The 16,408-nt window shown below is 49.7% G+C and overlaps 1 protein-coding gene across 1 annotated transcript; it reads right to left on the bottom strand.

The window, feature by feature from the left end:
* Positions 1-7,075: 7,075 nt before the first annotated feature.
* On the bottom strand, positions 7,076-9,223 carry LOC308415515 (PWWP domain-containing DNA repair factor 4-like; the record flags this gene model as incomplete). The annotated part of the gene is made up of 1 exon (XM_080910551.1): positions 7,076-9,223. The coding sequence occupies one exon, from the start codon at positions 9,221-9,223 to the stop codon at positions 7,076-7,078; it is 2,148 nt and encodes a 715-aa protein (XP_080766677.1).
* Between the last annotated feature and the right edge of the window lie 7,185 nt (positions 9,224-16,408).

Raw genomic sequence — 16,408 nt, 5'->3', positions numbered from 1 at the left:
TGTAAATGCAGAGAAATCTAATAAAAAAATAAGTTAAAAAACGACAGGCAGACAAAAGCAGCATTTTTTTTTTTTGTTTTGTTTTTTTGTTGCTGTTGCTGTTCAGGACCCCTTATTTCTGCACTACCAACTCTAACGGTCTTTTCCCATAGTAAAATACCCTCACAGACCTCTCAGAACTGGGTTCTTAATTGATTCCAAACCAAATTAAGTCAACAATGAAAATTATCCATTATGCTTCTATAACATCGGACCACAGAGTCAGTGACTAGTCTTAAAATCCAGGAGGTAATTTTTCTCACCTCACAGCATCATCACTGTAACCAGTATGTAAGTTTATTTTTTCAATTATTTTTTAATGATGGTTCTTAAGTGATTTAGCCCACCACCTACCAGAGGTAGTAGGAAAGAATGGATAAGGGTTCTGGGGGTGGGGAGAAAGTGGACCTGTTTAGAAAAGGTCCCATCTGTGTCGTCTGGAAATCAGAAGTTTCATTTACAGGTAAATAGCAGCAGCTCGATATACTCACAAACACTCCATGGATACACCAGCAGTCCAGTTTGTTAGAGTTGAGTTAGCAACACTGGTGACAGAACCTAGCAGAGACAGCCAAGGTAATCTCTCATCTCAAGATTGGGAAGTTAATTACAACAGCAATGCCTTTTCTGCTATGTAAAGTAATACACTGACAAGTTCCAGGGATTAGAACACAGACATCTTTGAAGGTATGTTTTAAGTATCATCCTACTGACCACAAAATGCTTCCTGCAGTGGAAACCAGAATGGTAAGTAAACCTTTAGGTGGTAGTATTAACTATTTCTTTTAGGTAAGAGTCATGGTTTTCTGGCAGAAACCAAACAAAAATCAACATTTTGACTTATACTAGTAATGTTTCTTGAAAAGTGTCATCTTGTATCAAACTAGATTATTTTGTCTTTCTTTTTCCCTGATTCTTTATTAGCATATTTATTATGCAAAGCAATAGGCTTCATCATAACATTCTCACATGTGTATACAATATTCTTTTATTGTAAACTTGACTCCCATTATCTTTTTCTGTTCCCACCTCCAACAACTTGACTCTTTATTTTTGTAAAATAATTTCCAAAGCTTACACACCTTGACGATGGAGCAAAACCTCTGAAGGATGGGCAGGAATGAGCCCCACTGTATTTTTGCTCAGCCCCTTTAGTTCCTTTGCTTCACTCATTGCCTTACACCTACATCTACTCAACACCTGCTGCACATTCATCCTCTCGAATTGGTACCGAAAACACTAAGCTGTAAGGTTGATTACCACAATACTGATTTAAGGTTGGTGTTTTCACTTGGCTGATCCCACCCTTTAATATTCAGAGATAGTAAATCCCCGTCTTACTTTTTGAGACAAACTCTTACATTGCACCAGAAGTTCACAAATTAGCTAGTTTGGCATTTCCCAAGGACCTTTCTACTTCTGCTTCCCAGTACTGGGATTACAGGTTCACACCACAGCGCTCAGATTTGAAAATGCTGGAGATCTAAAGTCAGGTCCACATGCTTGTTAAGTAAACCCTTATTTATTATCAAAATATATACAGTATATTATTCCTGTCTAGATGTGTTGTTGTATAGAGCTACCCTCAGGTATGTACTGTAAACCTACTCATTAGCCTGGGACTTGTTGATTCAAGGAAACATTTATTTTCCCAATCTCCATTCAGTCGTTCTGTTCATTGAAGCTTATTTTTGTACAGGTTCTTAAGAAAGGTGTCATGGCAATACTATTCAGTAAGTCTTGCATGTCCATGAGGCTTTTCTATATTTACAATCTGAAGATGAGTTTGACTGGATTTTACATCCTTTGCTATAATTCCTCTACCACATAATTGTCATTATAATTGGTCCTAATAGCTTCCACCAGCTTAGCCAGAGCACCCTTGTCTTCTGAGTTAACCTGTGTGAAGGCAACAGTGGTGCATGTCTTCCTGTGGACCAGGCGCCCCAGCCTGGCATTTCCCTTGATGATGCAGTAGGACACTCCCATCTTTCGACGCAGGGCAGATAGGAAAACCACCAGCTCAGTGGGGTCTACATCATGGGCAATCACCACCAGCTGAGCCTTCTTGTTCTCCACCAAAGTGGGGACTGTATTGACTCCTGCTCGGAGGACAGGCGGTCTCTTAGTTGGGACGTTCCCTTTGCCAGCAGCTTTCTTCTCAGCACGGGCCAGTAGCTTTTGCTGCTTCTCTTGCTTTGTCTCTGACCTGTCCAGGGCCTGGGTGAACTGGTTAATGGCAGGAGGTACTTTGAGCCGCTTATAGAGGATGGTTGTTTGCCACTGCAGCCTGAGGTCACGTGGACATTTGACGAAGCGTGTTAGATCTCTTGGGCTAGATAGCCTGCTCAATGCCGAGGTTCTTGGGCCTTTTCTCAAACAAAGGATTGACCACCTTTTTGTCCTCCTGCTTCTTGACGAGGGCCGGGGACACCTTCTTCCCCTTGGCCTTCTTTCCTTTGGGCATCTTGCTCGACTGGAGGAAAGATGTTTTCTTTTAATGTTCAACAATTTCACTAAAACACAATTTGGGTTTTGCTCTTTCTGGACTAGTTCTTAGGTATATTTTATTCCCTTTTTGTTTATGGTTTTGAATAGCACAGGAAGGGTTCATTGAATTAAGAAATGTCATGTTTGTCCTTTTCATTTGCTTTATTTTTATCTTATTTAAATTATATTTGTCCTCTCTCTCAAGTCCTCTTCATCTGTTTCATCCTTAAAAATGTGTATAAAGTGTTTGCCTGCATGCATGCCCAGTGCCTATGGAGTCCAGAAGAGCATATTGGGTCCCTCAGAACTGGAGTTACAGATGGTTGTAAGCTGCCCTGTGGGTGCTGCAAATCAAACTAGAGTCCTCTGCAAGAACAACATGTACTTTTAACCACCAAGCGATCCCTCCAGACCTCTTTTTTGAGGCATTATAAGCTGTATTTAGTCACTTTATTAGGGTTTCATTGCTGTGGAGACACCATGAAAAAGGTAATTCTTATAAAGGACAACATTTAATTGGGTCTGGCTTAAAGGTTCAGAGAGGCAGTCCATTATCATCAAGACAAGAAACATGGCAGCATCCAGTGAGGCATGGTGCCAGAGGAGCTCAGAGTTCTACATCTTTATCTGCAGTCAGCAAAGAGGAGACTGTCACACTGAGCATAGTTTGAGCATATATGAGACTTCAAAGCTTCCACAGTGATACAGTCACTTCCTCTAACAAGACCACACCTTCTAAGGGCACCACTCACCATGGGACAAGCATTCAAACACACGAGTCTATGGGGATCAAACCTAGTCAAACCATCGTAGCCACTTATAAGTCTTAATTTTAATCTTATTTACTGAAAAAATTAAAACTGTAAATTTCACCTATAATTACTTTCTAAAGTAATTACCCCATTTCTGTGATTTTATAATTCTGATTTGTGTTGTTCCTTCATGTCTTGGATTATTCTCCCTTGGTACTTATAATTGAACCTAGAGCCTTGCACATGCTAAGCAACTATTCTACTACTGGGCTACATATCTAGCCATTTCTTATTTATATATATTGTATGTTGAGCAAATTCTTCCCTTTCTTACCCATCCACTTAGTTTCCCTAGACAATTTTACTTCTACCTACCTTCTCTAGAAATTCTCTCTCTCTCTCTCTCTCTCTCTCTCTCTCTCTCTCTCTGTGTGTGTGTGTGTGTGTGTGTGTGTGTGTGTGTGTGTGCGCGCGCGCGCGCGCATGTGTGTGTGTGTGTATCCACTCTCTCTTTTTTCTTCTCCCAAAAAACCTAGACTAGCCAGGTTGTAGGATCTCAGTAGCCCAGTCTCTTGAAAGCTAAGAATAACACAAAATTTTGTTGGTTGTATATCTTTTCCCTTTTCTGTCTACTTTCAGCCAAGACTGTCTTACTGCTCCTTCCTACGTTTCTAGCGCTCTCTGTTCTATATACATTTTCTTCCTCAGTCTTACTTAAGGACTGTTTTCATGGTGGTGGTTTTGCATTTCAGCTCAACACAAAGTAACTAAAGATCTGCTTGGTAGAGTGTATTCATCAATAATGCTGGAAAGGACCTTGTTTCTCCAAATCTACTCATACTTCCAGTCATGGACACAAGACTTGTAGTTGATTGTTTTTCAGGTTTAAACCATGCAGTGATTTTTTTTCTCAGCACTTTTCAATAAATTGCTGACAACTTGGATGTATAAATCCCCTTGAATGGTGCTCATTTTAGAGTCAGCTGGATTGGTCTTTCTCAACATTTGGCTAGGCTTTACCACACTGAACTCCTCCCATGGTCTCCACAGGTACTAAATTCATATACTTCACTAGCCTGGAGTTGTCTTTCAGGTCATTGTAGTGCTGTTGCATCAGATGCTTGTCAGAAGCCCAAAGGGACTTGATGGCTAACATGAGGAATCCCTTCTGCTTGGAACCCTTGATGATCTTGTCCTCTAGCCTGCATTGTATGTCGTATGGCTTGGTATAATGGTGTGCTTGAGGTTAGCAATGGTCTGAAAGAGTGAACTGGCCTGTGGTAGCTTTGAAGAGAGACAGCGCCATCAGTAGGCCACTGACATAAGTGGAGAAGGGGTGCAAAGGCGGGGGGGGGGGTGGGCACAGTGATTATTTGTATTAGGCTATTACTATGCTTTTAATTGTTGAAAGAGAGTTTCGCTGTTGCCTTGGTGAGTTTTGAATGTGTGATCCTCCTGATTGAGCCTCAAGAGTACTTGAGATTATGTGTGCTCTATAAGCACATACAACTTAGATTATTTTCTTAATGACTTTACTCTATATTTTAGGGAGTCTAGGAAGGTGTTTTTCTGCTTTAATTCCTTTTTCCTGTTAGTACTTTGCATAAGATTTGCCTTTGACTGTCTTCTGTTAGTTCATTTTCACATGAAGTGAAACTTGGTTTCCTGCTCTTAGGGAAGAACAGAATAGCCCAAGCTGATTATCTCTGCTCACATATGTGGAGTGCCCTCTTCCATTGACTTTGTGAACCCCCCAATGTTGATATCTTGCTTTGAGCTCTTTGAGTGCCTTTTACCATCTCCTTTGTGGGAGATGTTCTTGTTTCTTGGTCACTATTATGTCTCTGCATCTTTATGCTATTCCTTGCATATATCCTCAGTGAAATCTCCCTCAGTCCTTCTGAAAGAAAGAAATTGAGAATCCATTGAGCTAAGTTTTTCGCAGCCCCTTTAGACCTACTACTGAGTGTTGACAGGCCCCCAGGTTATCTGGAACATGGGTTGTTCTTAGCTGTTGTTTCTGTGAATATGAGTCTCTGCTCTCTCCAGGGATATCTTCTATTTCTTATGATTCCTGGGTTCTTTTACTTGCCTCTTCCCAGGCTTGCTCCTGAAGATTAGCATACAGAAATCAGATTTTCTAATCTAATTTCATCAGAAAACAAAATCATGGTGTCTACGGTCTGACCATTTAGGCTTCTAAATTTGCTTTGTTTTTTTTTCCCTGCAGAAGTTCTGCCCTAGGTCATCCCTGAGAAAAGGACAAACATATCTTTTCCCTTTCAAAGTCAGGCTGTGGTTCTTTGTGATGTGGGCTCAGTTTGAGGGGCCAACAATTGACTACAAAGTGTTGGTTGTAGGAATATCTGCTGTATTTCCTAGCTTATCTTCTGTACTATTTTCTCTACTAGGTAAGAGTGCCATTTTCATCTTAGTACCAGTTAAGTAAAAGCTGCCCTACTCAGGCCACATACTCACCCTACTCCAGACTACACTAAGATGGACTTAAATATCAAAGAAGCACATGGTTCATTTTTAAAACTATACAAGCCTTACTGTATGTAAAAGTATCACACTTCCAGTGCACTGTCTCCTCTTTGTTTCACACTTCTGATCACTTCCAGGAAGGACGCCCCTGGAGAAAAACCTCATGATGCTGGGACCATTAGTTCAGAGGTCAGCCCACAAGGTCAGCAAATCTTTCTTCTCATTGGGCACATGAAGTGTCGGGCATGTGGAGGATGGCTGAGAATGTAAAAGTGCTTCCAGTGTGGGGTGAAAACCTGAGTTCATTAAGCAGTACCCATACAAAAGGGGCGGGGGAGGTATACGGACAGGCATGTTTAATGACATCACTGGAGTAACAGAGACAGGAGGATCAAAAGAGCTGCATGGCAAGCCATTGTAGAACAACCCCTGAGCAACAGGTTCAGCCAGAGATCCTGTCTCAAAAAGATAGAATAATTGAAGAAGAAACTAGATCTTGACCCATGATTCCCACACACTTGTGCCCCCACACACGTGTACAATAAATACAGAGAGGGAGAGAGAACACAGAGAGAGACAGGGAGAAGCACACACACAGGCAGAGAGAGAGAGAGAGAGAGAGAGAGAGAGAGAGAGAGAGAGAGAGAGAGAGAGAGACAGTAAGACACAATGAACTGTGTTCTCGAATTCTCCTTACCTTTTGTCCTTTGCATTGTTGTTCCAGGGTCATAACATTTGCAACCCCTCCTGTGGTTTCAAAGCACAGCCTCAAATCTGTTCCTCTACCTCAGTATGGGTGAGTGAAGGACAAAGTAATGGAGAAAACAGTGGAACCCAGCCCCGTGCAGAGCAACACCCTAGAGACAAGAGGACGGGTAGTATGGGGTGGGGGGAGGGCGGTTGTCAGAGACCCGGAGTCATCAGAAACCTGGTGTGCTGTCTAGGTGCATGGGGTCCGTCCAGAGAGGAGCCAGCCTGTGGGCTTTAGCTAGCCAGTATTCCACACAGGGCTGGTGTCTTTCCAGAGAGGTGCCCCACGGGACTTGGGTACTTTTGGGGCACAGGAGAAAGAGAGCCAAAAGGGTAGACCGGGCCTGAAGCTTACAGGATTGGTGGAGCCGACCTAGACATAAACACTGTCAAGTACCAACGTGGAGATTTATTTGGAGGGGGGAAAGAAACAGTGAGGAGCTTTGACAGCGGCCACAGCCCACCCCACGGTCTCCCAGATCTTCCGGTTTGGAGGTGCTTCCTGTCTCCTGTCTTGGGAGGCGCAGGGATGATGGCTGAAAGGAGGACGCTCCCTTCTAAGGCATGGGCCAACGAGGGTCCCTGGCAGCCTGCATCCTGGCTGCCGACCTCTTTCTGGCCTCCTTTAAGAGGGTCTTGTCAAATAGCTCCTTCTCACGGTAGTGCACGGGTGGGCCACGCAGGTACTTCTCTTCTGCCTCCTTGTAGCTGAGCTCGTCCAGGGCAGCAATGGAACAGATGATTGCTTCTGGAAGGAGAACTTCCATGGTAAGCCGCACTTTGTCTCCTCTTGCCAGCGCGAGCAGGGCCTCGTCGGCTTCCTTGGCTACCTCTTGCAAATGTCTGGCCACGAGATGCAGCTGGTCCTCGTCCTCCAGGTAGGTCTCAATGCATAAGACTTCCCTCTTTGATTTCCAAAGACCGTCCAGCCACCTGGACGGTTTCCTGCCCTTGACGATGTCCAGCAGGTGCTGGTCGGCCCCCTTTCTCTTCACGATGAAGTCCACGAGCTTCTGGTTGGCTCTGTCCCAAGCGGCCCTCATGCGGTCAGGCAGGAGTTTCTTGCAGGGCCCCTTCCCCCCGGGGACGGTCTCCTCCTCCCAATCTTCCAAGTCGGCATAGCTCACCCTGGGGAAATCGATGTGCAGGTCGCCCTCCTGGATGGCTTTCCTTAGCGGGTAACTGGCTTGGGTGGTGTAGTAGTCCATAAAGGAGCCCAGGAAGGAGCCAGAGGCGAGGCTCTCTCGGTAGTGGTCGATCACTGAGAAGCACCAGCTGATGCCATGGGCGTACAGTCGGCTGGCTCTCCTCAACAGTGATAATTTCTCCCTGCAGTCCAGGTGCTTCAGCTTGCGGAGAGGGACACGGATGCCCCTGCGCTCAAACTGCATGCTGCCCTCGATCATCAGCACCCTCGCAATCTTGTCGCTTTGGCTGACACTCTTGACCACCGCTGGCCAGAAAGGCAGGTCTTGAAATTTGAACCAGACCAGCGTTCCTTGCTCAATGGTACTGGGCCCCTGGGCAGAAGCCTCGTTGGTGGCTTGGGCATCTTTTTGAACTCCGGCCTCTCTCCTCTTGGACCTGGTCTTAGTCACCCTTGACTGCACTTGGGGTTTCAGTTCTGGGAGCCCGCACTGTGCACACGGCACATGGATCTTCCTTTTGCGGCTAGCTATGCGGAGTGACCTTCGCAGCGTCGGGATTGGAGGCATGCAGGCTACCGACGCCTGCTTTGAGTCTGGCTTCGGGGTCCCCCGGCCAGGATGGTCCTTGTTCTTTAGGAGGGCAGACTTCCTCTGTGCTCCAGTTGCCCGGATCTCCAGGCAGGCACACCGAACTCCTTGTCTGAGAGCTTTGGATGAGATAGAGATGTGCCTCTGTGGCCTAGAGGCAGCCTGCTGCTCGTTTTTAGCCCATGTGACCTCCGAGGAGGCTGGGGCACTCAAAGACCTGAGCTTGGATGTGCCTCGCTTTCTCTTCCCTGAGTGGACACCAGCATTTCCCAAAGGTGTCTCTGAGTAACTTGACCACTCACTGGTGCCTCTTAACTCATTCCCTTGCATTTCAAAGCAAGGGGGTCCTACAGCAGTGTGGGCCTGTGCTTCCCCTCCTTGCCCAGCAGACACATTCTGTGAGCCCATCAACACAGGACCTGGGCGGCGGCCCCGCCTCCCAGGAATCCTCTGGGAGAGCCCTTGGCCTTTCTGGTTGCTCCCTTGCAGGCACAGGCACTGGCCTCGCTGGCCTCGCTGGCCTCGCTGGCCTCGCTGGCCTCGCTGGCCTCGCTGGCCTCGGCCGGAGCTGCTGGAGCTGCTGGAGCTGGCCTGCTCCTTTGGAACCTTTGGAGCCACTGTGGTGGTTCTTCGGCCGCCTGCCCTTCCTCCTTGAAACATGCAGGTTCCCTCGCCCAGAACATCCAGTGCCACCTTGAGGGCTCTCCTGTATGCCCTGGTCTGCCCTGGCGAGCCACTGCCCTGTGACTCCTTTCCTGCCAGGGAGGCAATGCTTATGATTTCAGACTTGGTTAGGGGCCTCACCTCGGTGTTCCTCACTCTCGTCTTCTCACCCACAGGCAGGATTTGGACCTCCAGGAAAGGCGCCCCTCTCCTCTTACTATGGGCTGAGGTCCTGGGTCTGGACAACACCCTTGCGGGCCACAGCTGGCCCTTCCAGCCACAGAGCACGTACTCTGCAGAGTCCATGGCAAGTGGGCTCCGGGGCTGTGCTGATCAGGACAGGGTGACTCCTTCCTTCCGGTGTTCTGGGCACCGTGACTGCCCGCTGGTCCTCTCTGCCTCTGCTCTCCTGCCTGTGGTCTGTGGTGTCGTCCTCCCTCCAGAATCTGGCAGAGAACTTTGAACTGACTGAGGTCGCTCAGGGTGGTGTGGGCATATCCTGTAGGGAGGGAGAAGGGAAGCAGAGCTGCATTAGGAAGGAGATCGCCTTTAGTGGACAAGGAAGCAGCCCCTCAGTGAGGCAAGGCTAGAGAAATCAAGGGAGCTCACAAAGTCTGTTCTCCAGAAGGGAGGATGTGGGAGAAGGCACGGAAGGTTCCAGAGCAGATGCGGGAGACAGTCACAACAATTTTGTTCCTCGACCTGAGGCTGGGGTGGTGAACATCCTCCCAGAAGGGCGAGTGTCTTCACAAGGCTTGTGTCTGTCTTCTTGCCCACCCAGTCAGTGCCCAGGGGCTTCCTGGGATTCCCTGCGGGTGGGGGGTGGGCAGCCCCATGTTTCCTTTCCTAGGGAGGTAGTCCTACACTGTCAACCCCAGGAGGCCTGTGGACACCTCTTGCCCTTGCCTTCCAGGCCAGTGTGTTACCAGGTTGAAGAGCAACTGGGGCTGGGGAAAATGTTCATGGTGATTTGCAAGTAAGGGTGTCTGCTGTCACAGCTGCTGGCCTCCTTCTGTCCCAGTCCTCCCTCCCCCACCCCACCCAAGCCCACCCCACCCCTGTGCCTCCAGAGTTTTTGTTTAGATCTCTTGTTCCCAACTCCGTCCTGGGCCTCACTGTGGCACCAAGTGTTCACAGGGCACACTTGGGGAGATCCCCAAAGAGAAAGCGCTTCATTGTGGAGAAATGCTTGCTAATTGGCAGACTCAGCAACAGGGAGAGCAACAGGGTAAGCAAGTGCCTCTGTTGGAATTGTACACCCCCATGCTGCAACCTCAAGCCTGCAGGAGAGCCTGCGCATCCCTATCTGCCTGTGAAGGGCACTGTTCTAACAAGAGATGCCAGACCGCAGAACAATCTTGCACACAAGCGCTGTGGCCTAATCTTAATCCACAAAGTCTTAAACACAAGGGAAAGGAAAGCAGCGACTTGATGGCCTGGATGGTGCCTTGCCCACTCCTAAGGCCAGTGGTGTCCACTCTCATGTGGAGCATAGCTCTTCTGGCCATGCTCCCCCATACTCTGGCTCTCCACACAATCCCTTCTCCCTGGCTACCTTAGTGCAATCTCATCACGTTCTTCTCCCTGGCCCACGTTCCTGTGTGTGTGTGTGTGTGTGTGTGTGTGTGTGTGTGTGTGTGTGTGTGAGGTCTATGTGGGGTCTGTGTGTGGTCTGTAGGGGGTGTGTGGGGGGTTGGCTACTGTGTTACTGATGATGGCTTCTGCCTTGAGCCAGTCTGTTTCCTGTCAGCAGTGTGCACGCCATGCATGCCTGTGGGACAGGACACAAATCCCTCATCTGTCTGATCCTCCAAAGAGGCCCACTGTGTTTGCTGATAGATACGGACTACCGCACAGAGGAAGGACCGGGATGGGCTCGCATGCCACCCCTGCTCACTGTCTATGCCAGGATGCAAGTGGGCACCAGAAGGCACAGTGAGGCGGAGCACTGTGGACTCTGGGTTCCTGAAACAGCTTCCTAAGGATGCTGCTCTTCTCGTGAACTCCTGTGAGCATAGTTGTTCTCATGTTCCTTCTGTGAGCATAGGCCAACGGGGCCTATCTTGGAACGTCAGACCTTATCTGTAGGAATTTCCAACCATACAGAAAAATGGGGTCAGGGAAGACAAATGGTATTCTCGGGATCACCCCCCCACCAAGTCCTTCCCTTCCCACCCTCTATATCCCTGGACACCTGGCGGTGCACTCTAGGACCCAGTTCACCCCACAAATGTGCAGTGTCTCTTCTGTTGTACCCCCACCCACGTGTCACTGACTTCTAATCTGAGTTCACGATGCCTAAAGTGGCTTTCTACATAAATCAGTCTAGGAATGTCTCAGGGCACACCTTCTGGATGACGCAATAGTAAATGTGTACTGTGGCGGTATGGAGCTCAACTTCGGGATCACGGGCGGTGACCCTTCTCCTAGGAGGCTGTGTCATTTCTCAGGGTTGCTTTCCTCTGACCCAGCCCCCTTGAGGTCCTGGGCCTTGTCAAGCAGATATCTCCTGAGGACACTGGGGAAGACATGAGTGCCTCAGTTACTTTTGAGCTGCCATCTGCTGGACCTTCCTTGCACATGCTTTCCAGCAAGGCTAAATGAAACCCTGCCTCTCCACCATCCAGGCACCATGCCTTGGGCCCGAGAGAGCCCATCCCTCACAGGGTGCCCTCAGAAACCAAGGATGGCCGAGTTACAACTAGAGAGTGCAGGCTTTCTACCCTGCACAGGTCTGCGCCTGCTTCTGCTTCCCTCAGGCAGGACATTCTCAGCCCCACCTACTGCTTCACTTAGAAAACATACCTGGGAATAGCGAGTGTGTGTTCGAGCCCACAAACCAGGGCACCGATGCAGCATCTGTAGCTCAGTCATAGAGAAACGTGTCTGCGCTCATATCAGGCCACACTCTCCCCACTGCGCACTCCACCTGTGTATGCCTATTGCTCGCTCATGGGCTCTTAAAAGTCCTTACTTTCCTACATCCTGGTTAGAATTTAGCACTATTGCCACCTGCCTCCACTGTTTCCAGGTGTCGCCTCCGGGGCACTACCTTCAAAAGGCTCTCCAAAGTTTCTGAGATAGTTGCCTTTCTGCTGAAAAGGTGAAAAGTGCAGGCTATCTTCCCCAGGGACACACAGAGAAGTTTGGGAGGTGGAATTCTGAAATCTCTGTCTCCACACACACACTTTGGCCCCGGGATCAAAGGCCTTCTAACCGAGAGAAGTTGCACACAATCCCCTCTGTGAGGTGTCCTCTCACACGTGCTCCAGATGAGAACAATGGCTTCCGTCCCTGAGGTAAGTCAGACAGGAAGGCAGGGGACGGTCTGACGAGAGGGTACCAGAAGAGCACAACACAGTTGGCTCACACGCAGGGGCAGAGGTACACAGAGTGGTCCAGATGTTCCCGTGGGCCAGAGAGCAGCCCCAGCCGCGCACGCTGTGGAAAGCCCGGGTGATGCTTCACCCGACCGTGAGGTGAGCACGGTAAAGACTCAGACACAGACCCAAACTAATACCTGCCGAGGGAACAAACTCTGTCCCTTCCTTGGGTGTTCCTGCCACACTGATTTTTATCTCCCCTCTGGTCTGTCTAACTGCCACGAGTGGCCAGTTTAGAGGCAGCTGTCTTTGGGAGGCGGATTTTACTTTCTGCGTCAGGTCTCCAGGCCGAGAGAGTATCTTCACCACTAGGCTTCTACCATTCTCCAAGGTTTCCCCCCCACCCGCACCCTACCCCCTTCCGCATTTACCTCCTCTTAAATGCCTCCCCGCTTCTCTCTCAGACAATGGGAGCCGCAACTATCCAGGGTAAGGTGCTGTCACACAAACGGGGCCATCCTGTCAAGGAGAGCACATGTGACAATCGTTGCCAAACAGAGAGGGAGGTGTCCGTTTACATGGCGAACTATGCTCTCGGGGCCTGAAAAGATAAAGCTAGCAGCAAAGAAGTGTCACCTGAGGACAAAGAGACAGGGCTGAGTGAGCAGCCAGTCCTTGGGGCTTCTCTTCAAACTGTAGTAGTGAGGAACCTTCCTTCCGAGTCCCAGGGAAGAGCACACACGCTCCCAAGGCACAGACTCGCAGACTCAGCTCTCACACACGCTCAGGTTGGCTGCAGGCACCTACCTACGCGCTTTGCGAGTCTGTCTAGTCACTCCACCCCTCCAGTCTGTGAGTGTCCTTCGCAAACCTATCTGTAACCAGGAAAGAATGGCTTGTCCCCGTTGTCATGGCAACCACAGTGTCATAGGAAAACATTCCCTCCTAGTAGCCAGTTCTCTGAGGAAATCAGGAAGTACTAATCCACCCACCCAGGAGGCTGACTGTTCACTTACATCCCTGTCACCTGGTTCTCCCACCATCCCCTGCAGCTGCACACATGAAAGTAGGTAAGGGTGCACACAGTACAAAAGATGATACTGGCGTTCCAAGGGTCCCAGCCGGGCCTTGGATTTGAACACAGAGGGGCTGGAACAAGGCAAGACAAGAGATCACAGGTCGCCTCCTGCCTTCTAAAATAATAAGACCAGGGCCCACGCCTCAGAGGACCACCCTTTTCACTGCCAGAATTCAGAAGGCAGGCACTTTGTTTGTTCCTCCTGATGCAAATAAGCATTCCGGGTCATTTGGCAGAAAGCAGGGAGGACCGTGGACCTGCACAGGATAGAAAGCAGCACAGGAGTTCAGGTGGCAGCAGCATCAAAGAAAAAAAAATTTACCCTGCATCTCAAGGAGGAAGGGGAGCCAACTTCAAATGGCAGGAGGCTTTGAAAACCTCAAATCCCCCCTTCCAGTGACACTTTTCGTCCACACCTCCCAGGCCAAGCGCTCCCCCCACCAAGTGACACTTTTCCTCCAGCATTGCCACACCTCCCAAGCCAAGCGCCCCTCCCACCAAGTGACACTTTTCCTCCAGCATTGCCACACCTCCCAAGCCAAGCGCCCCTCCCACCAAGTGACACTTTTCCTCCAGCATTGCCACACCTCCCAAGCCAAGCGCCCCTCCCACCAAGTGACACTTTTCCTCCAGCATTGCCACACCTCCCAAGCCAAGCGCCCCTCCCACCAAGTGACACTTTTCCTCCAGCATTGCCACACCTCCCAAGCCAAGCGCCCCTCCCACCAAGTGACACTTTTCCTCCAGCAGTGCCACACCTCCCAAGCCAACCCAAACAAGCATCTTCTACTAGGAAGCAAGAATCCAAATGCTCCAAGCTACACAAGATATCTCATTCCGCTGCCACCACCCACATGCACACACCCATATTCTTCCTCAGGCACAGAGGAAACTGTGTTCCACTAAGCAGTCCCAAGCCATGCCTGCCACACTAGGCCTTTATCCTTTATGCCTTTATCCAGTGAGATATTTTGTCACCAGAATAGATGACACCAGTTGGGACCGACACCTCTTCAGGGTTTTTTTTTTTTTTTTTTTCTTACTCTGCTCATAACTCATATATGGATCCTTACAGAACTCCGACTTTGGTCGGAACGATTTCAGTGAAAATGCTTTCAGTGTCCGTAAAGTGAATGCGCATTTCCTTTGAGGGCTTGGATACTATTCTGTTCTGTGGATGTGGCATGCTTGGCCCATCTCTTCATCATGTGGGATGATTCAGGACTTTGCTACTGTGATTTGGGCTGTCTTGAGCTTTGCCGAGCCGGCCTGTACTGGCTTGAATGCCCCTATTCGGGGAAGTGGCATCTACCTAGGGGTGGAGTGACCCTGAGATGGGCTGAGGCAACATTTGCCATCTTGATGATCACAAAGGTCCTCCCCACAGTGGACACGGCAATGAAAATTCCCACAGCAACAGGGCCTTCACAGTAATTCTTAATTTCCTTCCCAGATAGTCAGGCGGAGGCTTGCTGGGTTTAACTGCTGTCCTTGTATGTTTCTCGCATCCTCCAAGGTCTGACTTCATGGAACACGCGTCCTGAGCTTTGTGCATGCACAGATGGGGTGGTGGTGAAGCACGGCCAACTTAGATCCACAGCCCTTGGGGGAAGGCAGTAGGACCATGAAGTGTCCGAGCCGGAGCTGAACAATACTGTGATAGCCAGGAGTTGCACTTGTTCCTTGGATCAGACCAAGCTCTTGGAGGAGATCAGAAAGGGGACCGTGAGGACGGCAGTCCTAAAGAGGTTGGTCAGGAGTCTGTACAGTGACCATGGGATTAGGGGCCTCCTGTTTCTGCCCCCTTTGTACTATTGCAGACTCCACTGGCCACCCGGATCCCCGGAGAAGCAGCCACGAGCGATACTTAGACCAGAGGGGCTTCCTGCGGCCCAGTGTACAGGCACAACCAAAGACAGCTGTCCAGCATGCACATCATCTTCAAAGCTCAAGTTCCAGTTGTGCGCCTGTTTGGTGGGTGTCACTTCACCCGGTCTCCTGCTCGACTTGTAGCTTTGGGTTGTGCATGCACAAACTGGGATGTCACCTGAGAAAGGCTGGAAGTACTCTTCTGCCTTTCTGGAGAGTCTAACATCCTTACTTTCTGCACGTGAGGACTAGCCCTGGAAAAGGAGGGCCTCAGCTAATTGTAGTGAAGGATGTCTGTATAGCTGAGCAACTGCTATTAGGGCCACCAATGAGGTGATGCCACGGGCCTCGGGTCCACCCTGGAGTTCACAAAGCCCAGAGGGCCATCCTTGGAAAGTTTTGTCAAGGTGCCAGGAACTGTAAAAATGTGTGTGTGGGGGGGTGTTGGGGGGGTGGACAGCACCTCTGCCCTGCATCGACAAGGGACCTTCTGCCTGGCCCTTTCGATACCCTCTGTGCACCTCAGTGATTCTGCAAAGGTCCATGCTTCCTGCTGTCTTGCATGAACACATTGTGGTCTGCCTGTCCTGGACCTCCAGCAAGGGCGGTGGACCACTGTTGAGCGTGCTTCAACACCACGGCATCGGTGTGTGCACGGAACATGGGGACTCAGAACACAAGTTCCATGAAGTCGGGCTTTAAAGGTGACAGAAAACTGGCAGCAGAGTTTTCCGGTCATTTAGGCCCTTCCCAGGTGAGACCCAGTTTTGTGCATGCACAACTGGAAGGTCCACATCCATCGTGCGTGATTACGGGCTGTGCTGGCTATGGCAGTGGGGCGCAAGATGGAGCATCATTGGCCCGGCTCACACAGGGGAGACAAGGTTTTCCACGGGGCACGAGGAAAGGAGGAAGACCTGAGACCGACCACCCAGGAGGAGAAATAGGGTCTCAGGGATTGTGGCGAGCTATGTGTGTCCCTGGAGGTGAGTGATTCGGCACTGAGGCCCAGGAGAGTCCTGAGGTGAAGGTCTGGAATCTGAACTCCACAGTGGAGTGGAGGAGGCGGGAAGGGTGGTGTGGGAAAGCTTTGATACAAAGAAGCAGGGACTGAGGAGGGTGGGCAGGACAGCACATGTGCCTGTCCTAGGACTAGGGATCTGCCACATGGCCCTGTCTGAAGTCCTTGGGCACGGGAGACATTCACCCAGGTCCACACTT

This window comes from Micromys minutus (genome assembly GCF_963924665.1).
Source record: "Micromys minutus genome assembly, chromosome: X".
Lineage (NCBI taxonomy): Eukaryota > Metazoa > Chordata > Mammalia > Rodentia > Muridae > Micromys > Micromys minutus.
This window is presented reverse-complemented; position numbering and strand designations above follow the sequence as displayed.